Below are 23,374 nucleotides of genomic sequence, written 5' to 3' on the forward strand. Positions count from 1 at the left end.
TAATCAATTTTAACTTTTTAGAATCATTTTATTATTTTATTTTACTTTTTTTATCTTAAACAAAATAATTACTCATTTTTACTATTAAATTGTATATAATTTTTAGTGAAAATCTTAAGATTATAAATTTAATTTTAAAAAATTGAGAGCCTGTTAACTTAATGTTTCTTTGAAAATTAGTTTATTTTTTTTTTAAAAAATATTATTATATATGAAGAAAATAACATCAACAATGTGTTCTGCTGATAAAAAACATCTCATGAGGATACACATAATGAGAAGTAAAGAACTTTATGTGAATGGAAACAAAAAAAATACACAAAATCCTAAATTTAGTTTGCCTGCTTAAAGAACACCCAAAAAAAATGCTATTGATAAATAGCATAGCTAAAAAAATGTTACATTTCCGAATCGAACTTCAAGTTCCGAAGAAACGACTTGTGTAAAGCAAGATACGCGGAAGGATTTCCGATACATGAATGATTGTCTATATGACGAAACACTACAGGGTTTCGTCTACTTGAGCTGAATAGAATCTAGGAAAACAGATGCGCTGCTACTTTATACTTCTTTTCTTCTTCATTTTGATACGATCCTTTGTTGCCGCTGAACGTTTTTGCCTTGCTCGCAGATTCCTTCTCCTTGAGCATTGATGTGAGCGGACCATCAACTGTAGCAAAGTGCATCACAATCGCAATGGGTTTGTAAAGATAAAATGTATTGCAGTAATAATATCATTCATCTTGTTCCTCAAGTTCTACAGCTGAAAAGCTATTAAAGATAACAAAACTTTAAATTCAAAATACTCCACCATCAAGATATCTCTACTTATATGTAATATCTCCCTACATTAGTTTCCATTTTAACATTCAATGAGAAACAGCAGAAGATATCTCTCAGCATCAACAGTTAATCGCTATATAGAGAAAAAGAAAGGAAATACTATACCTTGCCACTCCAAGACTACTTTAGACTCTCCCTTGATTAACTTCGGATATTGATCAATTCGAGAATCCTCCATAATAAGTTCTTCAACCTAACAAAATAGAATTCGAGAATCAGGATTGAGAATCCTTTCTTATTCTGAGACAACATATATTCTGAATGTAAGTAGAGAACAGTAATAATGTAAACCATTATGAGTTATCCAATTCTGTTTTTTTTTTTTCTTGTTTGGAAAAGTTATTTTCTTCCTCTACCACTCCCACGCCACCAATCCTACTCAATTCATATTGTTAAATTTATATAGGATTTTCCTCCTTTGTACTGGATAATGTGGCAAATGTAGACCAGCAAAAATTATATTCCAATTCTTTTGTAAGAAATCAATTTTTGTTTGCTTAAAAGTTAAAATTTCTATAAAAACTAGAAGTACTTGGAAATAACATTGTAAATCAGAGATACCTTTTTCCATAATATAGCATGCTTCCTTTCCCTTGGTAAGAGTAGTTGATCCCTTAGCCAAGATGCAACCACCCAACGTTCTCCTTTATTCTCTCCACTCATGGCTCTCATGGCATTCTCTTGGAGAATTTCACATACCTGTTGAAGAGATTCTTACTGATATACACATAAATAACAAACTGAAGAAGTAAAAATAATGGTGGTGTCATCTGTAGTATATTAGCTCATACATTTATGCAATTGCAATATCCTATTACAGTTATATGCCTCATCAAAGAGATAAATTCTTACACCACAATGTATCATCATTTTAGAATAATTTTTTCTCAAGGAACAGCAAACTCTTGGACAACCTGATCTAGCCCTGTATCTATATTCATGCATGGCAAGAAAAATAATCCTTCACCGTGATTGCCATAATGCATCAAACAGTTTAATTACAAGATTATTTCTCTCTCCTCTTCTCTACATCTTTGTCTACTGCTTCTTCTCAGCATGTAAATATCACCACCTTATACTTCCAAGCAACCACTCCCTCGTCGACATCCTCCAGCAAACCATCACCGACAGATACGATCCTAATCTGACACACCTAGCAAACTCCAAACTACGTAATACCAGTGACTCCTATAGAAAATGCAATTACCTATTGCTGATAGTCATCAACTTGAAACAAAATGTCAAAAGATTTGATTCTTCATATCTTATGATCTAACAAGGACAAGTGCATGCTAACATTGGAGTAAGAGGCGCATTACAAATTATTGATAGGGAATTTTCCATAACAATGATTCTCCATAATAAATTATGCAGAAATCATGAGGATAAACAACCAAGGAACTCAATCTAATTGGTAAAAAAGTAACATCAAGTAACATCAACTGCAATATTTCTGATTAAGGATGCATAAATTCCTACAATAAAAACAGTATGACCACAAATTACACATAGAAACTATAGCAAATTAGCAACAGAAAAAATCGTTTCCATATTAACTATGAACAGGTGTACCTGCTCATACAGTTGCTCTGCTCTATGTGTGATCTTCCCTTTTTGATGTACGTTCAGTGTAAACTTAGCTAGACCTACAAGCTGTAGGTTCATTAGAGAATCTGACTCAACTGAAAAGTTAATCTAGGAGCCCAAAGAATCACATACTAAGACAAAAATTGCAAGCAAAATGCCAGCATGCTTGTAAATCCACTGATTGATACGACAATGAAGAGGCTTATGAAATTCAGCTAACATATCTGGACATTTGTACTCCTTGCTTCTACATTCATAAACCAAAAAGAACCTTAGATTATAGCCATTGCTGCAGTGATAAATTCAGATATTGAATTTGTGAAGCAAACCTGTTGTTTATGGCTTTTGCTTCTAACACGGATTCCACAGCTTCCATCATCGTATCTTTTATAAATTTGGAAGTGTCAGCTTTCAAACCAATGCTACTCCGTGTTACATGCTCTTCAATTATATCCTTTATTTCAGCCTCTTGAAACTGAAAAGCCCACTCAGAAACAGAGGTAATAGTGTTCGCCAATGAAATTGCAAGTATGCAAATATTACTAGAGTAAAAAATTGGAGCATCCATATACCAGAAATCACTACAGAAAAGTTGTATGAAAACCATGAGGTTGGTCATGATAACAGACCCAAATTTTCCCAGGTAGCTTGCACAGAACTTGTCCGTATGCCTTACAAACGTGCTCCTCCAGCAGGTCCAACTGCATTGAAAAACATAGTTCTTTTATTTTTTAATAAATTCTTACCAATCATAAAAGTTCAGCCAATGAAGCTTTTCTCTTAATAAATCACAAAGAAGACTCAATAACCAATGTATTCCAGAGCATACAGCTTTCTTAGTAGTCTGATTGATGACTCCATCTTCAATGCATTTCCTGCCCTGCTTCTTATAACCATGAACACACTCCAAACTCCCACTGGAGCACCATCCATGGTAAGGGCAAGGCTCACAGAGACCTGTAGTTGTATATATAATACAAAAAAATAACAAAATAGTTAATACAAAAAACTAGGCAACTCCAAATTATTATATTCAGAAGATAAATGCAAAACTTCTCGTGGCAATTACAGTAAGAGAATGGTAGAAGAGTTACTATCCTTCTGATGTGCTTATAAACAGTACAAAACTACATAGACAATAACTACTATTATGCACCTAATTTTCAATTTAGTGGACTGGCCTTAAGGAAAACAGTGGGAAGACATCCGTATGAGTTGATTTGGAAGCTAAAAGTCACTCACATTACAAAAGAGCCAATCAAATTGAGTAGTTTCAGGAAAGACTCAATAGATCTTGCATAAGACTTAAGCTCTGGAGTTATTCTAGAGAAATCTTAAAGTTCAAGCTTGGTCCTCTTGGACATTAACCATAGTAGACTGGTTCTTTAACTGACATTATGAGAATGTGTCAATTAGAGAAATGCCTATTGAAGGTGGGATCCATAATGTCCACGTTTCCATATTTATTAATCAAGAATGGGATCTACAAAACTGCAACTAGTTCATTCATCCAACCTACCAAATAAGCATACTGTTTATAGAAAAAGTGACTCCATAATCATTGTATTTGATAATCTAGCACCCCACATGCCAATGTCGAAAGTTGTTGAATCACAAAAGGAGTATCATACTTGAGTTGAGTACAATATCCTGCAGAAAGCAACAGAATTGCAACTGCAAATTCGTTTTTATCCCAGTAAGTACTGACAAAAATAAGGTTCTATCAATTTTTTTCATTTCTCTCCGCGTTTTCCACGATTAATTAAGAAACAATTTACCCAGTTTTGCACCTTAATGCCGTAGACCTGCTCGTGACTGTACCAAAAAAATGATTTTTTGGTCTGGACCACTAAACTCACCTGGCCCTGTTTCAGTGTTTCTCCATCTAAAACTTTGAACCTCGCTTACAACCCTAGGTCAGCTTAACCACTACTATCAAGCAAAAAAAAAAAAAAACCAAAGGCAACAGAAATGAAAGTCACCATTCTCGGGATCGTAAGAATCCTCGATGCTGTCGCAAAATGGCTTATCCTGTCGATTCAACAAGTACACGGCATAGTTACAGGCAGCAGCTACGGAAGCAGCAATGGCGACGACGGCACAGAGCCTGAGGAGGTCAGCTTTGGAAGGGAAGATCGCGGTGGATGGCTCCCTTCCGATGAACTGGAGAGGTTTCGATGTCTCCGGAGGCCACGATTTCGGCCGCTTCCTGATGGCGGAGGGCATCGGCGGGGCCGTATTCCTTCGCCCTGACTCGTCGCTTCCAGAAGCGAGTTACGGCGACTTGCTGGACTCGGTTATAATTTCGAGCCGGCCCAACTCTAATTTGTGCTTCAAATCGAAATCCAATAGTTTGAACCCTTTTAAAAAATAATAAATCTTGAGGGTCAATCTGACATTTTTCTCTAAAATTTTAAACGTATAAAAAACGAGTAGATAATTCCAAAAAAAACATGTGCATAAACATAATGAGATAAATATTTTAAAATTTAATTTTAATATATATCTAAATTGTATTTTTAATTTTTCCAAATTAGAAAAAAATCATCTACTATCCAAAAGAGTATTATTATTTTTGTAATTTTTTTAAATGTCTAATTAATTCTCTTTGAACATGGAATTTAAAGTGCAAACCACTTCATTTTTCTATGAGGTCCATAAAAAAATATTCATAGTGCAAAACAAAATACATATTATCTAATTTTATTTTTAAAAAAGGATTTTTGCATACTTAATCTAGATTTCGATCCCAACAACTAATCTTACCAAACCAACTATACCTAACGATGAAGATTGATGTGAACCTTTACAATGTTTTAATTGGTGATATATATATATATATATATATATATATATATATATATATAGAGAGAGAGGGAGAGAGAGAGCGAAAAAAAAAAAAGCTACCATGCGGCACGCTCCGTGCGATTTGGTGCGGTGTGCATCAAAATTAGTGCTGGATCGATTCAGCCCTGCTTGTCTTCTCTCGTCGGTCCCAGCTGATCTTCACGGGACGGTGGCGGATCACCCCACGGCTGGATCACAACGCGATCGGATTTCGGCCGGATCACGATCGGATTCTAGCCGAATCGCGATCAGAATTGGCAGCGCTGCGTCTGCTAGCGTCGCGGGCGATTTTGGCCACGAAACGACCGGATTTCGAGCGCCATCTGGCTGGAATCCGGCCGGAATCCGGTCGCGATCCGGCCGGAATCCGGTCGCGATCCGGCCGGAATCCGGTCGCGATCCGGCCGGAATCCGGTCGCGATCCGGCCGGAATCCGGTCGCGATCCGGCCGCCGGCCGGAATCCAGTCGTAATCCGGCCGCGATCGGATTCCGGCCGGATCGCGGCCAGAATCGGCGGCGCTGCGTCTGCTAGCGTCACGGCTAATTCTGGCCCGCTTCGTCTTCTAGCGCATGCTGGATCGATCTACTGATTGATTCAACCTTGCTTCTTCTTCTCACGCCTGCAGAATCGATTCAGCGGGGCTAAATCGATCAGTGGATCGATCCACCGCACCGATCCGCACGGATATGTGCCGCGGGGTAATATTTTTATGTATATATATATATCACAGGAGGAGAAGTCTATGAACATTGAAGGCACCTCTTGGTGTAAGAGATGCCCACACACGTTGCCCAACTAGCAAAGCATTAATTGCTCTACTGTGAACTGCCTATTGCGGATTCGTATATACCTTAATGGAAGGCGCCTTAAATGCATTGAAGTGGTCTTTCGTCCAATATTTTTTAACAGGGTTAAATCACCTGGATCAAATTTAGACTCCTCAATTCCTTTTTTTTAATCAATATTTTGGATCATTATACCGCATGAGTATCTAAAAATTTTAATCTCGAACACTATGACTCAAGAGAGAAGTCTGAATTATATAGGAAAATTCTTATTAACTTAAACTCATTATAATCCAACCTCTAAATTCTAAAATCTTAAACTTTAAATCCATATAATATATCATGTGAACATCAAAAATTATTAATCTTAAACACTATAAATTAAGAAGAAAATATAAACCTTAGAGGAAAAATCTTATTGACTCAAATTTATTATAACTCAACTTCTAAATCTTAAAATCTTAAACCCTAAATACATATAATATATCTCAAAAAATAAATAATAAATAAAGAAATAGGAAATAGGAAAGGGCCCTAAACCCTAAAGAGTTGAGGCGTTTGGATTTGATCTAAGTGCTTCGACTATATAAAAAAAAATCTCAAGGCACCTCCTATACAGAAAGGGTCCGCACCATATAGAAAAGAGGAAGAAAAGGGAGGAAATAGGAAAATTTGGGAGAAAATCAGGTGAAGGTTCAATCCTTAGCTTTATAAAACAGTTATATATATATATAATTTTTTTTTAAAAAATTTATTTAAGAGTTAGGATATAATATTTAGATTCAAAGAAGTATTTTTTTTAAAAAAAATAGCACTGGGTATTCATATGATACTCAAGCTATGTTTAATAGGTGAGCTATGATTAATGTGAATGGATTAATAGTGTTATAAATAATCATAAGGGGAGCCAAAGATTAATCTTACACCATTAATCTTATCTCACCTATTAAATACTCTGTATCACACTATTAATCCCTAATACCATAAATTTTATTCTACATATCAAACATAATCTCACATATTGATGGATGGGTAGGTTAACAAAAACTCTCTCTATATAATACATATTATTTTAATATTCTAAAATTGATATTAATTATTAATATTTCTTTTCTTGCGGTTGTTATTTAATGGCAAGTGGCTATAGTTGATTCTTGAATGACCTACTTTTTATTTAATTTATCATTACACAAGTCATTGTTAATTATGTTATTTGATTATAATTTTATTGATTCATTCCAGGTCTAATCTTGCTTTCGCAAGCCTATTTAGATTGATATAATGATGTAATTATATCATAATTATTTGAGTGAAATAGTAGATTTTTTTCAATTACTTATAATTTTAAGAGTCAATTTGAACAAGTAGAAAATTCTTAAAATACTTTATTTATGATTATTTTTCAGAGAAGAAAATGATATTACAAAAAAAAACATAAAATAAAGATAGAGAAGACAAAAAGCTGAACGCTGTTTATGATTAGACAGCGCATTAGGTGAGTCCTGTTTCGTAGAGGATAAGGATGCGAACTGACTATTGAGGGCATTTTAAACAATCTTTATATTACTAAGGGTATTTTATAAAAAGTAAATGAACCAATCTGCCATAATAATATAATAATACTAAATAATTTTAATTAAAATAATTTTTTAAATATAATAATGTATATCTTTTTGATAGTTTTTTTAAAAGGAAAATAAGAGGCGTGAATTTTGGAAAAAGTAAATTTCAGTGTGCGGCATGTAATTTCTGTTTTTTTTAAAAAAAAATTAATTAATTAATTTCGGCTTATGAGCGCATCAGTTTCAGCAATGGTGATAAGACGGGCGGACAACTCGTGCTTCATTCTCCAGATCTTTTTCCACTGCTTCCTCTCACTCCAGGCGGCGAAGGTGAGGCCCTCTTCCAAGCTCCCCTTGTCTCTATTGTGCTGTCGTCGAGTTGATTGTGATGCATCTCCTTCTCGAGGCCCCTCTTCCGATCTATCTCTATCTGTATCGCTTGGTGCTTAAGAGGAGATCCGGAAGCATGGCCTTCTTGGCATGGAGCCTACCTGCGCTTTTCTTTTCCTGGTTTTGATTTCACTTTGAATGTATAGCAAGTGTGGTGGATCGGGTTGAGGGAATGCTTGAAGTTGGGGGAAAGGCGTTAGTTTTATGCTTTGTGTTGTGTTTATGTTACCATCTTTTTCTTATCAAGTATCAACACTAAAAATCTGAACTGATCAGTCCTACAGTTCATAAGGTTAATATCGTGTTTCAAAAGTCAACTCTTTTTCTTTCTGTAAGATTTTGCATCAGATAACTGAAAGAAATTTAGATCGTAGGATTGAAGTGATTAGCTGATAGGCATCAGAGCATTTAGTTTTATCCCTTTTTTTCTCAGAAGTGAGTTAATATGGTATCAGAGCGCAGGAGGTCAGAGTTCAAATTTCACCAATCAGTTCATGTGTCGAGAGGTCGGTCTTAATCAAGTCAATTACCGCACCCGCAATGAAGAGACGATAAAGAGGAGTGTTAATAATATAAATACAAATTGATTCTTTGTTCTAACAATTCAGAGTTTTTTTTGGATAAGTGGTTAGAACAAATGGATTCCATGCACAATTTGTTGAGGGTTATCTGTGATGCTGTGGATTGTATATTATGTCAGTCTATTAACAATTGAGAACCATTTATTCAAGGCAAATCTACTTGTTGATGCTTAGTGATTATATGTATTGGGTTTATCAGACAAGTAGTTTAATGACTCCATTGTTGATGACAGGAAACATGCAGGGAGCAATTCAAGCACTCCGTTTGCACGGGAATGCCCTTAAGCGAGGTGTTCTCCAACACATGCGTGTGAACCCAGCGATGTTACCTACTGTGTTTTCACGTTTTGAGTCAGTTTCGCCTACACAGTTGGAAGAGCATGGTTTTGAAAGCACGACTATCCGGGATGTTCTTACAGCTAAGGGGAAGAATGCTGATGGTTCCTGGCTGTGGTGCACAACTGATGACACTGTTTATGATGCTGTCAAATCTGTAAACCATTGTGTCAATCTTGTTTGGGATTACCATCCAGCTTTAAATAGTTTTAACTGATGGCTTATGCTCTACTGTTTCTAGATGACACAACACAATGTTGGAGCTTTAGTTGTGGTGAGACCTGGAGAAGAGAAGGCAATTGCTGGAATTGTTACTGAGAGAGGTAATTGGTTGTCCATGTTTGTTTTTGTTGGCTGTGAAATGGTATGTGCTCATGGGTGCATGGATAAAGCTAAACATTTATGTGAAATCGTAAGATATTTTCCAATTAGTTGGTAAATTTCACAATTCTATGGCTGCTCCAGTAGATTCAACTGGGTAGATGATTTTCAGATCTTCTTCGGCAGCTTCAATTTTTATGGCAATCTTTTTACAACTGAGTGTAGGTTAATGTGAAGTTTTAAATTTCAATTAAGTTAAAAATTATCTAATTATCCTGAAAGTTATTTTCATGACATTTTGATAATCACATTGTCTCAAACACAATCATTTACTTGATGCAAATCAATTGTGTGATGGTCCAATGTGTGTGCCAGTTCTCTCTAAGCAGCAAATTTGTTCTTCACCTCTTCAAGACATTAGGGAAATAAGTTTAAGACAATTTTAACATCCTACAAGAGCAGTTGATTAGCAGATCAATTTGGTCTTCACCTGTTCAATATCTTTTTTGAAAACTAAGAACCAGTTTTGATAATTGTTCTTTTATGCCCGTGCAAATTACTTGTGTTCTTAACGATTCCTTCTTCTTCAGATTATCTCCGGAAAATGATTGTACAGGGAAGATCTTCCAAGTCAACTAAAGTTGGTGACATCATGACTGAAGAGGTAAATTTCAATCTCAAGTTGTACAGAAAATGTCTGAAAATTTTGAATTGAGTAGAAGTATTATTTCAAGATTTTGTTATTTTGCTTCCAATCTCATGCCGAATCTTTTCCTATATCCAGAATAAACTGATCACAGTGACTCCAGATACCAAGGTTCTGCAGGCAATGCAACTGATGACAGGTCTCTTAGCAAGATTTTGTCGATAGATTGTCTAAATCACCACATTGATATCTTTTGTATTTCTAGAGAATCGCATTAGGCACATCCCTGTGGTCAACAAGAAAAGCATGATCGGCATGGTGTCCATTGGTGATGTCGTTCGCGCTGTTGTTAGTGAGCATCGCGAGGAGCTGAGCCGCCTCAACGCCTACATACAAGGAGGGTACTAGACCAAGCCGCTGTAGAATCTAAATAATGGTAGGTGATGATGGCGAAGAACTCTTCCAAGTTTGCTTTGAGCATATATATACCACAACCCATGTACAAATGTGGTGCATCTTCTTCTTTCTTGTGTGTGTCAGTGTGTGTAGGGTTTCTCTAACCAAGCAAACCAACCTTGGTTCTGGCTACTAGCCAATGTTCATGTATAAATCTCCTTGAATCGTGCTGTGTTTCTTTGCTGTGTGCCTGATTGTGGACTTTGCTCAAGTGCCTTTTAAGTGCAATATTATGCATTTTCAACAGATAAAAATATCAGCTTAAATTGTTTTTGTTTTATAAAAAAATCATCTAAAACTATTTCAATTTTATTCTCTGTTTTTAAAGTTTGCTTTATAAATTAATCTTACATTTTTCATCATAATTTCTTTATTTTTTTATATGATAATAAAATAAAGGTTTTTAAAGTATGAAACAAAAAACAAGTAAATTTGTAGAACCCGAGGCACAGCGTATCCGTGAGAGGTAAGGCAGTTATTAATCCATGTGGATGAGTTTTTATTCGGATGGTCGGGAGAAAATTTTTACGGGGCAGGATTAGTAATCTTAAGATTAGTCGATTTGAAAGAATATGATTTGAAAGAATATTATTTACTTTTAAAATTAGTTGGGCTGACAATGGATAATGTCATGCCCTAAGACTTAGGTGTTGTTTGTGAGTATAAATACTTGAAAATAATAAGTTTTATATAGTGAATATTAAATTAGTAATGATATAACGGTGATATTGTCTTTACAAAGTGAAAATCCAAAAACGATAAGCGGAAGTATAGAAGTAAAGATAATATAAACTAAAAGGAAGAATTATTTGAACAGGGCTCCATTATCAACCCTAAAATATCTCTTGCTCCTCTTTCTCGACTTGTTTTTCGTCTTTATCTGGGAATGAGAGTAAGAGGGTGAGTGCTCTAGAAAATACTCAATAAGTGGGGGTCGATCGAACATAGAACGATAGAATATAAAACATAGCAAGATATTCAGAATTCATGACAGAAACATAATTCATAAAATATGGTAGAAACATAACTTAATCAAAAATATATATTTATAGCACTGTTAATCTTCTTATTTTCCATGGTATTACTGATCAGTCCCCTATATATAATTTATCTAAGAGGTGAGGTCATATATTGGTTATTATTACCCACCACATCAAGGTCATAACTTGTTATATCTTAGCATATTTTCAAAAATTTCCTTTTACCATATCTAAACTTGAGTCATAACATTACATTTTGTAATTCAGAAAGTGTATCTTGGAATTCAGAAAAATAAAATGAGCAGTATAAAATGACCAATAATGAAAAGAAAATATAGATCGTACAAAGCTATAATAAAAAACGAAAAGTCTACTTACTTGGTCAGAAGCTTCTTTGGTTTTGGACAAAAATTTTACGGGACTTGAACTTACACGTGCTGATCAAAACTTGGGCAAAAATTTATATAAAATACAGTTGAGGTTTGGATGAATTTTATAAAGTGTTGATCAAAGGGTTTGAGTGTGTCTTTGTAAGACAATGCATTGATTATTTATAATCATGAAAGGGGTGGCCAAGATATATGAAGAGATGGTTAGATGGAGGATCATCCATTAAGAGACTAGGTGAAAGGTCATGACTAGATAGAGAGTCATTTATTAAGAGACTAGGTGAAGGGTCATGGCTAGATGAGAAATTATGATTAGATGAATAATTATCAAATCATTACAACATAGTATAGTATCCACTAATGTCTATCTCCGTGATTAAAATCGGATCTTCACAAATAATTAAGAAATCTATGATTCAAATAACATATTGTATGAGATTTTCTTTCAAATAAGAAGTGAGCCTAAAAATATTGATTATCTAGATGATCTGTGTAAGAGTATCTCTAGATTTACCATTTTCACGAGGACCGGTTGTATTAGAAAATAGAAATAGTTGTTCTGGATTGTAAAAACAAAAATAAATATAAAAGTCTGGTCCGTTAGCTGCGGCCCATTTTACTCCATCTCTGATCTCTCTCTCGGTGTGTGCACAACCCTAACTCTTTCTTTTCCTTTCTCGGCAAGTTTCGAGCTTTTAGTAGCCTACGTTCCTCCTTCCGCTGGTGAGTCCTAGGGCTCTGTTTCCTCTTTGAACCATGATCTTGGGCATTCTTCTCCGAGTGGACAAGATCCGTTGTTGAAGTGCTGATCTGGTCGATTCATCCTTGATTGTGTGCATTTTTTTTTCTGGCTTTTAGATAACATGTTGGCATAAAGCCTCCTTTACTTTTTTGTTACAATTCCTTTAAGATTTGTAAGTGTTTTTTGAGTTTCTGGGGGAAAGTTAAGATTTTTCGCCTTGAATACCATTGTTGTTAGCTGATAAGTAACTGGGTTGATTTTGCTTCTCAGTAAGGATCATGAAGGTGAAAATACTGAAATGGCATGCTGTAGCTTCATGGACATGGAATGCTCAGGATGAAACGTGTGGGATCTGTAGGATGGCCTTTGACGGCTGCTGCCCGGACTGCAAGTTCCCCGGCGATGACTGCCCACTGATTTGGGGTTCTTGTAACCATGCTTTCCATCTCCATTGCATCCTCAAATGGGTCAACTCACAGACGCCTCAACCGCATTGCCCAATGTGTCGCAGAGAATGGCAGTTTAAAGCTTAAAATTTTATCGTATCTATTGTTTGTGGATTGTTTGATTCACTATGATCTAGAGAACCTGAACAAGTCTGGCATTGTTATGTTTTTTAGCTGAAAATTCAAGAGTAGGGCTCTTCTTCTCTTCACAATGCAACTTATTGTCAATATTTGGCGAGTACAAATTAACGATTACCCAAATGTGTCTTCTTTATATTTACTTTTTGTTTGTTTGATTTTGCAGTTGCAGTAGTCACTAGAATTGAACAATAGGATGAACCTAACAAGTTATGGATAGTTTAGTTTTTATTGATTGAGTGAAAACTACAGCCATACGAAATCGTTGAATGTATAGGGGGTTTGAGAACTGATATCACACTTTCAATGGCATGTTCAGTATTTTGTCGGTGGCCTTGCATGAAATCGCCTTTAAGTTACACAGACTGGTAACAACTGCAAAAATAACTTGTAATGGTCTTTATATAGTAGTAGTGCAAATTGATCTTTAGGGTTTCGATGCTTGACAATATATTTAAGTTTGATCAGTTTGATCAAGGGTTAATTCAAACAAGATTTGATGTTTGGAAGAGAATAGTCTAGTCAGGACTAGATGATTAGCACGGAGAAGTCCTAACTGGAGATTAGGAAAAGTAAAAGTCCTAGTCAGTGAAGTCAAATTATAGTGAGTAAAGTTAGGTAGTGAAAGTCCTGGTGAGTGAAGTCATGTCCTAATGAGTGAAGCTAGGTGAGTGAAGTCGGACCCTAGTGAGTGAAACTAGGTGGAGGAAGTCCTAGTGAGTGAAGCTAGACAATGAAAGTCATAGTGAGTGAAGTTAGGCAACCCTAGGGGGAGATAACTTTAGGTTACATGTGACCGACTAACGGTCGATCGGAACAGCGAATCTTGAATTCTGTTAACATTGTTTTATCTTACCATTTTATCTATTGTGCTAATTCAGTGTTGCAGGGAAGTTTAGCTAGGTCGACGGGCTGACCGGATAGCTGGCACGAAGTCCAGACTGGTCGACGTCCTGACCGAATTTCTGGCAAAAGGTAAGTAAAGGTAAGTCACTGGAGGAGAGTGACTGTGAGGACGCGTCCCAGTTGAGGGACAGTAGGCGTTGATCCAGATTAGGTCCATTTGGGATCCCTAAGCTGAGACCTTGAATAGTTCCTGGTCCTGGGAGGACAGGAACTAATTACTCTATTATACTTGTGCTAACACTTGTCTTGCAGGGTATTCAGACTAACATATTTACTGCAGGGTAAGAAAACAAGCAAAGAAGCAAAGCTGTCTTCGAGTGAATAGTACTTGAAGGTGTCTTCCATGGCTATGGAAGGCGTCTTCCACGGATAAAATCAGCGATGTTGGGATAAATTCTATCCCATTGGAGGCGCCTTCAAGGCATTTAGAAGGCGCATTCCAAGCCCTTTATAAGACAGTTTCGAGGAAGCTTTGGAACAATAACTAGATACGAGCTACTGCGCGTCCATTCAAGCTTCCGACTGCTCCCGGTTCCTGTCGCGACTCTACAGCGAAGCTGTTGACCTCGACAACTGCTCCAGTTTCGAGGAGGCTTTGGAACAACAACTAGATACGAGCTACTGCGCGTCCATTCAAGCTTCCGACTGCTCCCGGTTCCTGCCGCGACTCTACAACGAAGCTGTTGACCTCGACAACTGCTCCGAGGAGTTTCGATCGTGCCCGACAGACAGACATCAACACAAAGTGCTTCAACTCAATTCCTAAAAAATGTTGGTAACATTTGTTTTTTGTATTTAATTTCTATAAAAAGGGCAAGTGTAGTGTGTTGCACTTGACCTAATTCCTTTGTACTTGATTCTCTCTTCCGAGTGTACTGGAAGAGATTTTTAGTGGATTGCCCATCGATATGTCCGCGGGACCTGAGCCTTGGAGTAGGAGTCGCTGAAGGCTTCGAACCAAGTAAAAAATCACTGATGTTTTTTCTGGTGCTTTCTTATTTACTTTCCGCTGCGTACTCGTGTTTTCAAAAATCGAAAAAGAAGTGTTTTAAAAACCACGTGATTCACCCCTTCTCTCACGTGCGTCACGATCCAACAAGTGGTATCAAAGAGGGTACCGCTCTGAATTGGTGCAACCACCAATCAGGCAAAAGGGGTATTTTTAAAAAAGAAAATTTTATATCATTTTCGTTTTTCCCCTCCAAATTATTTTTTTTAAATTCACTTCAATTTGTTTTTCACTATTAGTTTAAATTGACAAAATAACCATTCTAGTAAAATTTGTCATGATACTTTTTATTATTATTTTTTTATTTTTTATTATTTTAAAAAAAATTGTGAAATATCTTTATTTCTGTATCTCCCACACTACTTACCCCAAGACAAAGTCTTGGAATTTGCTTCTTGTTTATATTTTTTGCAAGTATACCAATGTCTATTCAAGAAGAACGGAGCATCCACGAACCACCACCATACGATCAAGAAGATTTCAACTACTGGAGGCGAGGAATGGAATGGTTCTTAGAAAGTCTAAATTTTGATAATTTGCTAATATTGAGAAAGCCTTCTCGGGACTTAGAACTGAACAAAAATGTAAATAAACTTATTTGTAATATTTTACCTAATAATATTTTATGTAGACTAGAAAAGTAGAAGAAGCACATGAGCTTTGGACCCAATTAATCAAGTTACACGAGGAACCGATGGAGCTAGAGGAATAGGTTGAACTCGAGCTCAGATCAGAGTCTGAATCCCTAGAGTCATCATCAGAATCAAACTAAACTAGCTTTATGGCTTTAATCGCACAAGAGGAGGTAGGAGGATCTGAGTCAGAACAAAATTCAGAATTCGAATATGAGACGACGATGGAGAAAGAGGAGAATCCGAACGAGGATTCTAAAGGTAAAGTTGTGAATTCAAAATTCAAATTTCATATAATATGTTTTGAATGCAGTGAAAGAGGGCACTACAAAAGTAAGTGCCCCACCTATAAGACTCGAACCACACAACCAGAGGTAAAGGAGAAGTCAACACCTAAAGTTCAAAAAGGGAAGGAGCATATCCAATGCTTCAATTGCAAAAAGATGAGGCACTACAAATCTCAATGCCCAGAAAGAAAACCCAAGGATCCAGGAGGAGCAAAGGTTAGTAAGTTTACAATATATGACAATCTAATTTTTTCTACGCGTGTTAGTAAATTAGATAATCATCATTGCTCTAATTTGGATTTACCTCAACAATTAGATATGCATGCTCAACCAAATAAATTAACTAATAAAAATCTAAACAATAATTTAGAAAATAATTCTTTAATCTTTAAGATTTCATATTCAAGATTCAAGAAATTAGAAAAACAAATCAATCTTTTGAAAAAAAAAAATCATAAATAAGAAATGATAATTACCAAATTATTAAATCTAGATTTGGATTACAAATCTAAGCCAAATTTAAATAAAACCCCAAGATATAATCAAGTATTTCTTGATTATGAAATTAATCAACAAATACAATAACAAACCGAATCTAAATCAGAAACATAAATTAAAATTCATAAAGTCTAGATTTAACTTAATTAAAATACTTAAATATTTAACTAAACCTAATAAAACAAATATTCAATCATTCAGGGGAGGCTCCAAACTAGTTGACACATCCAAAAGTAACCTACGCGACTGGGTAATTAGGATTAGAGTAAAAAGGGACAAAGTTTTGTTGGTGCGGTTAGCACTAACGGTCTAACTCAGGTTTTGATAAATGACAAATTAGGTTAAGTTAGGTTTGTTGTTGTTTAACACTCTGATCGAGTGTGCAGGCGAAGTCCAGACATGTCGATGGGCTGATCGGATGTCTGGCACGAGGTCCAAGCGGGTTGACGGGCTGACCGGACGCTTGGCACGAAGTCCAGCTAGGTCGACGGGCTGACCGGATAGCTGGCGAGAAGTCTAGACGAGTCGAAGGGCTGACCGGACGTTTGGCGGGTAAGTAAAGGTAAGTCACTAGAAGGGAGTGACTGTGAGGACGCGTTCCCGGGAAGGGAACATTAGGCGTCGATTCGGCTTAGATCCATTTCGGATATCTAAGTTGAGATCGTGACTAGATTCCGGTCTCGGAAAGACGGAATCTAAGTCATACTATATATATATTGAACTTATAAACTATGTTAACACTTTGTTTTGCAGGATACATATTATATATTTGCCTCGGACTAACCTTGTCTTGTAGGAGAAGATGTTCTCTGGAGAAAGGTGGTCCGGGCGCCCGGAGGTGAATTCTATCCTGATCGCGACGTCGACACGTGGAGCTCGCTGGTTGGGCCTGCCACGTCACACCAGGGCGCCCGGAAGGGATCCGGGGTGCCCCGAGCCTCCTATATAAGGAGGGTCAAAGGAGGAGCTCAAAACAACAACGAAAATCTCTCAGACTGCTCTATTGTGCTCCTGCAACGCCGCGAGGCCACTCCGACAAAGCGCTCTCTTTAGTCTAATTCTTTTAATCTTGTCGGTATTTTCTTTCTGTCAATTCCTGTACTTAATTCTTTTGTAATCATCATTCGAATTGATAGTGATTGCCCAACGAAAGTACTCAACGAGTATGAGCCTTGGAGTAGGAGTCGACACAGGCTCCGAACCAAGTAAAAAGGTTCTGTGTTAGCATTGTTCATTTTTTTCCGATGCGCTTACTCTTATCGACGAATTTTTTATAATCGATATTCACCCCCCTATCGAACGATCACTGTCCAACAAGTTTTACTTGACTTACGGTACTGGTGAAGTTTTGGATGATAGTAGGTTAGGGAAGCTCAGTCTATGCATGTCTAGGAAGATTTGGTTTTGATCTGATGCATTTGGCTGAGTAGAACTAACTGAAGATACCTCTTACGAATCCTAACTAGTTAGACAAAGGTTTTGTACTAAGTTCAGTAGATAGGACTATTTGAAAAACCTTGAAGGCATGACTACTCTAATGATGTCCAGGTGACTCACTATAGCCCAAAAGTTTATCCAAAGAATGTCTATTCGTTGAGCCCAAAGCTAAACATAAATCTAACACAAAGTTAAACCAAACCCTGAAATTGAACTTAACTCATCTCATAAAATTATAAGAATCCCTGATTGAAAACATAGATCGGGTGAGATGACTAATAAATAAATAAATTAATCAAATTTTAAAAAATTAAAGTAAATTAGATTAAATTAAATTAATCTAATTAAATTAAATTAAAATAAATTAAAATAAATTGAATTAGATTAAATTACCTCTAAATAAATTAAATTAAATGAAATGAAATGAAATTAAATTAACTTAATAATAAAATATAAAACTTAAAATTAAACCTTAAAATTAAACTTAAAATTTAAATATAAAATTAAAGTTAAATTTAAAATTAAAACTTAAACTTTAAACATTAAAATTAAAATTTAAACTTAAAATTAAAAATTAAAATTTAAACTTAAAATTTAAAACTTAAAATTAAACTTTAAAATTAAATTAAAATTAAAATTAAAATTATATTAAGTTAAACTTATTCTAATCTATGTTACTTAACTTAATTTAATAACTTGAAATTAACAATTTATTTAATTTAAATCTACTTAATTCTTAATCCTAATTAAAAAAAATGTTAACCTACTTATCACAAAACTTATTTAACAGATTAATTAATCTATTAATACTCTCAATCAAAATTCTTTTGATTTTTTTAAAAATCATTTTCCTTTTAAATATTTTAAAACCCCTTAAAAATCATTTAAAAGTTTTTTTTTAAAAAAATCCTTTAAAAATTATTTTAAAATCCTTTTAAAAAATTTATAATCTTTAAAAATTGATCCGGTGATAAGGTGACCCCCCCTTCTCTTTTCATAGAGAAGTCAACACCATGTGAAGACCAAGGCCAGAGGCCGATTGGGGAATGACGACCGACCGGGCAGTAGGGGCGGAACGGCCCAAGGGCATAAACAGAAGCATAGACCCGACGAGGGGTCGGGTTTCCGACGCTCATGATAAACAAGGACGCCGAGCCGACATGGAGGTCCGCTCGGCCAATGCATAAATCAATCAGACTGAATAGGCGTAGCCGAGCGCACGACCCAGATTCTCCCGAGCAGACTAGCATTTAAGTTTGGCTGGGCAGAATGGGATTGCCGATCGGCGGGACGTTCACCATAAACGTGAAGCAAGGAAACATCCTCTGACAGGAACTATGGTCGAAGGACATGTTATGTACGAAGGCCTAGGACAGAATGTCCTCATGTCCCATCAGAAAGGTGGTCGAACTGTAGCAGTATGGCGTCAAGCAAGGTCACCTGACACGCCATACCCGGGTATGGCCATAGTACACGTGTACACCTCGATTGGTGTGCATGAGCTTCCTCCGACTCTATATAAGAGCTCACAGACTTCGCCGGAGGTAGAGTGACTCTCATATTCGAAACCACTTTTTTGCTGCTTGCTTGCCTGACTTGAGCGTCGGAGGGTCGTCGCCGGGAACCCCTTCCCGGCTCGACTTCTTTGCAGGTTCGTCGGAGCTCCACACGGTCAGCGGGGGAGCCACGTCATCAACTGGGAGAGCACCACATGCTCAGCGTCCGCTGATTCAGCGATTCGGACAGGATCAAATTGGCGCCGTCTGTGGGAACGCTCCTGGATCCGATCGGAATCAATGGACGAAGCTGGACGACCGCACTCGGTGATGCTTTCCACAGAGGAGCTCGACACACTAATTGAGACAAGAGCAGCTAAGCTGGTGGAGCAAAGGCAAAAGTCGCAAGCCGAGCGGATTGAGCAGCAAGTGACCTCAGTTTCAGGTGGCCGAGCGGAAGCACCTCAGGCCACGGTTCCATTTCACAGGGCCCTATTCCGCACGCCTCCGGAAGCCGCAACAGTTAACCACAAGCGAGGATCTTCATCGGACGAAGTGCCAATACGAGATAGCAAAAAAGGAAAGGCTCCCCGATCGGACGCTTCTCCCGAGCGGACCAATCGGCAATTCTCAAAGGCTATCTTGCAAGATCCTCTGCCAAAGCACTATGTGCCCCCGGTAATCGGTGAATACGATGGAACCACCGACCCGGACGATCATTTGGGAAAGTTTGACAACACAGCTACCCTTCATCAATATACAGATGGAGTGAAGTGTCGGGTTTTCCTTACCACCCTCTCGGGATCCGCTCAACGGTGGTTTCAGAGGCTGCCGGACGGATCGATTACCAGCTTCAAGGAGTTCCGCACGGCGTTCCTCCATCATTTTGCAAGCAGTCGGCGTTACCAAAAGACTAGCGTCAGCCTGTTTGCTATCAAACAAGAGGCCCGAGAGTCGCTCCGTGCTTATATCCAAAGGTTTAATCGAGTGGCTATGGATATTCCAACGGCCACTTCGGAAACCATGATGAATGTCTTTACACAAGGCCTGATGGATGGCGACTTCTTCCGCTCGCTGATTCGGAAGCTACCTCGGGATTATGATCACATGTTGCACCGAGCCAACGAATATATCAACGTGGAAGAAGCCCAAGCTGCAAGGAGAAAAGAAATTCCAGCCGAGCGATAGGCACCTTCCGAGCGGAAGCAATCAACTGGCAATCAGCCGCCAAGGGGACCACGAGTTGAAGCCGCCCGCCCTCACTCGCATGTGAGAAATCAAGTCGTTCAAGAGGTAGCTGCCGAGCGGCCCAAGCCGAAGAAGAAGTGGACGCCCATGTTCTGTTCGTTCCATCGAACAGACACCCACAACACTCGGGATTGTAGAAGTCTTCCCTTCATTACGCATCCCGTTCCTCGGAATGACCGTCATCAGTCCCCATCTTCCGACCGGCACCAAAGGCATCAAGTAGCCGGTCGTCAAACACCCAGGAGATCGCCAGATCGACATCAACCCCAGAGGCGTGGAAATAATACCCGGAGGTCCGAACAGCCAAGACCATCCGCCCGGGAGGAAGAAAATAAAAACAACGCGTCCCGAGGAGAAATCAACATCATAGCTGGTGGGCCGACCAGCGGTGACTCCAATCGGGCACGGAAGGCAAGCGTCAGACAGCCCGAGATACACTCTGTCGGTTGCAGCCAGGAGCGGGCGAGTGGACCCGAAATCAACTTCGGACCCAGGGACCTTGAGGGAGTTGAAGTCCCTCATGAGGATGCCCTCATTATCTAAGCGGTAATAGCTAATTACACTATTCACCGTATTTTTATTGATACAGGCAGTTCGGTCAATATCATTTTCAAAAAGGCCTTCGACCAACTACAAATTGACCAAGCCGAGCTGCTGCCTATGACGACCCCACTCTATGGGTTCACGGGCAACGAGGTTCTTCCGGTCGGACAAATCCGGCTCGCTATTTCATTAGGGGAAGAGCCGCTCAGAAGGACCAGAACTGCCAATTTCGTAGTGGTTGATTCCCCCTCAACTTATAATATTATATTGGGCCGACCAGCGCTCAGTGAATTCCGAGCAGCCGTCTCCACCTTTTATCAGAAAATCAAGTTTCCCGTCGAAGACAAAGTTGGAGAAGTATGAGGAGACCAGTTAGCGGCTCGGAAGTGCTACGTTGAGATGGTCCGAGCGGAATCTAGCTTCGCGAGGAAGACGCCACGCCTTGAGGTGAATGCCATAACCGAAAAGCCTCCCTCCTTGTTTTATGAAGAAAAGGAGGAGGTGCAGATTCATCCTTCCCGACCGGAAGTCACTACATTCATAGCATCTGATTTGGGAGCAAGCCAAAAAGAAGATGTGATCAAATGCCTCCAGGAAAATCGCGACGTCTTCGCTTGGTCAACACACGAGCTGCCTGGAGTATCTCCAAACATCGCCCAACATGAGCTCCACGTCCGACCGGACGCTCGGCCAGTAAAGCAAAGAAAGAGAGATTTCAGTGCCGAGCAGAATGCTATAATTCGAGGGGAGGTGGAAAGACTCTTGGAGGTCGGCCACATACGAGAAATACAGTTCCCAAGTTGGCTCGCCAATGTGGTCCTGGTCTCCAAGCCGGGCGGCAAGTGGAGAGTCTGCATCGACTTCCGAGATCTGAACAAAGCGTGTCCGAAGGATTTCTACCCATTGCCCCGGATTGATCAACTAGTGGATTCCACGGCCGGATGCGAGTTCATCTGCATGTTGGACGCATATCAGGGTTATCATCAGGTGCCGCTCGCCCGAGATGATCAAGAAAAGGTCAGCTTCATCACCGCCGACGGCACTTACTGTTACAATGTAATGCCGTTCGGATTAAAAAACGCGGGAGCAACTTACCAGCGCATGATGAATAAAGTATTCAAAGAGCAGATCGGACGCAATCTAGAAGTATATGTGGACGACATTCTCATCAAATCCGTCCGAGCGGCCGATATTTATACGGACATGGAAGAGACATTCCAGACGCTGAGGAAATATGGAGTGAAGTTGAACCCGCAAAAATGTTTATTTGGAGCCAAAGGCGTACGCTTCCTGGGCTATATTGTAACCGAACGGGGAATCGAAACAAATCCAAGTAAAGTGAAAGCGTTGCAAGACATGCTGCCTCCGAGAAACTTAAGAGAAGTACAGCGCTTGACCGGTCGGATAACAGCCTTATCAAGATTCATATCCAAGACTGCTAACCGGAGCTTCCCATTCTTCAAAATCCTGCGAAAGGCCACTAAATTCCAGTGGGATGAAGAATGCGATCGGGCGTTCGAGGAGTTAAAGGCATATCTCAATTCTCTGCCTATACTTGCCAAGCCGACCGGGGGTGAGCCGCTTTATATTTATCTATCTTCTACCGAGCACGTTGTGGGCTCGGCGCTAGTGAGTTCGAGCGGCGAAGAACGACCAGTGTATTTTTTAAGTCACATTTTAAAGGATGCTGAATCTCGATACACCGGACTCGAGAAATTGGCTTTCGCCTTGGTCCTCGCCGCTCGGAGGCTTTGCCCATACTTCCTGGCGCATACTATCATTGTGAAGACTAATAGCCCGCTCGGAAGAATATTCCTCAATCCAGAAGCGTCCGGACGGCTCATCAAATGGACGACGGAGCTCAGCGAGTTCGATATACAATATCAACCCCGCTCGGCAATCAAGGCACAGTCCTTGGCAGATTTTATGACGGAGGTGCAGAAGCCGGAGCCCGAAGCTATATGGGAAATATTTGTGGATGGATCTTCCACTCGGCTAGGGAGCGGCATTGGCATCCTACTGCTCTCTCCTCAAGGCGAGCGAATGCACCTGTCCGTCCGGCTGGACTACAGAGCCACCAACAACGAAGCGGAGTACGAGGCCCTCATAGCCGGCTTGCAGGCGGCTCAGCATGTAGGAGCCGGTCGGGTGACACTCTACTCGGATTCTCAGCTGGCCGCCCAGCAACTCTCAGGTACCTTTGAAATCAATAACGCCCGGCTCAAGCTTTATGCAGAGGCCTTCGAAAAGCTCAAGACCAATTTCAG

The 23,374-nt window shown here is 38.8% G+C and overlaps 3 protein-coding genes across 7 annotated transcripts; 2 read left to right on the forward strand and 1 right to left on the reverse strand.

The window, feature by feature from the left end:
* Nucleotides 1-277: 277 nt before the first annotated feature.
* Nucleotides 278-4,750, reverse strand: LOC122005980. Its single transcript, XM_042561262.1, has 9 exons — nucleotides 4,413-4,750; nucleotides 3,260-3,387; nucleotides 3,060-3,131; nucleotides 2,760-2,905; nucleotides 2,563-2,677; nucleotides 2,416-2,496; nucleotides 1,405-1,542; nucleotides 949-1,036; nucleotides 278-670 (listed from the first exon to the last, which is right to left on the reverse strand). Exons 1-9 carry the CDS (start codon nucleotides 4,654-4,656, stop codon nucleotides 537-539), a joined length of 1,146 nt encoding a protein of 381 aa, XP_042417196.1. The 5' UTR covers nucleotides 4,657-4,750; the 3' UTR covers nucleotides 278-536.
* A 3,100-nt stretch (nucleotides 4,751-7,850) lies between these two features.
* Nucleotides 7,851-10,532, forward strand: LOC122005982 (CBS domain-containing protein CBSX3, mitochondrial-like). Of its 4 annotated transcripts, none has more exons than XM_042561264.1 (6): nucleotides 7,851-7,956; nucleotides 8,831-9,090; nucleotides 9,175-9,256; nucleotides 9,845-9,918; nucleotides 10,039-10,099; nucleotides 10,166-10,532. In XM_042561264.1, the coding sequence occupies exons 2-6, from the start codon at nucleotides 8,836-8,838 to the stop codon at nucleotides 10,306-10,308; spliced, it is 615 nt and encodes a 204-aa protein (XP_042417198.1). In that variant the 5' UTR covers nucleotides 7,851-7,956; nucleotides 8,831-8,835; the 3' UTR covers nucleotides 10,309-10,532. The 4 variants fall into 4 exon arrangements, with proteins under 4 accessions (XP_042417198.1, XP_042417197.1, XP_042417200.1 ...); XM_042561263.1 differs by lacking the exon at nucleotides 7,851-7,956 and adding an exon at nucleotides 8,067-8,211; XM_042561266.1 differs by lacking the exon at nucleotides 7,851-7,956 and adding an exon at nucleotides 8,114-8,136.
* Nucleotides 10,533-12,329: 1,797 nt separating this feature from the next.
* On the forward strand, nucleotides 12,330-13,174 carry LOC122005983 (anaphase-promoting complex subunit 11-like). 2 transcript variants are annotated; one of them, XM_042561268.1, is made up of 2 exons: nucleotides 12,330-12,448; nucleotides 12,738-13,174. In XM_042561268.1, exon 2 carries the CDS (start codon nucleotides 12,746-12,748, stop codon nucleotides 12,998-13,000), a length of 255 nt encoding a protein of 84 aa, XP_042417202.1. In that variant the 5' UTR covers nucleotides 12,330-12,448; nucleotides 12,738-12,745; the 3' UTR covers nucleotides 13,001-13,174. The 2 variants fall into 2 exon arrangements, with proteins under 2 accessions (XP_042417202.1, XP_042417203.1); XM_042561269.1 differs by having other exon boundaries at nucleotides 12,340-12,538.
* The last annotated feature ends 10,200 nt before the right edge of the window (nucleotides 13,175-23,374 follow it).

This window comes from Zingiber officinale, chromosome 7B (assembly GCF_018446385.1).
Source record: "Zingiber officinale cultivar Zhangliang chromosome 7B, Zo_v1.1, whole genome shotgun sequence".
Taxonomy (NCBI): Eukaryota; Viridiplantae; Streptophyta; class Magnoliopsida; order Zingiberales; family Zingiberaceae; genus Zingiber; species Zingiber officinale.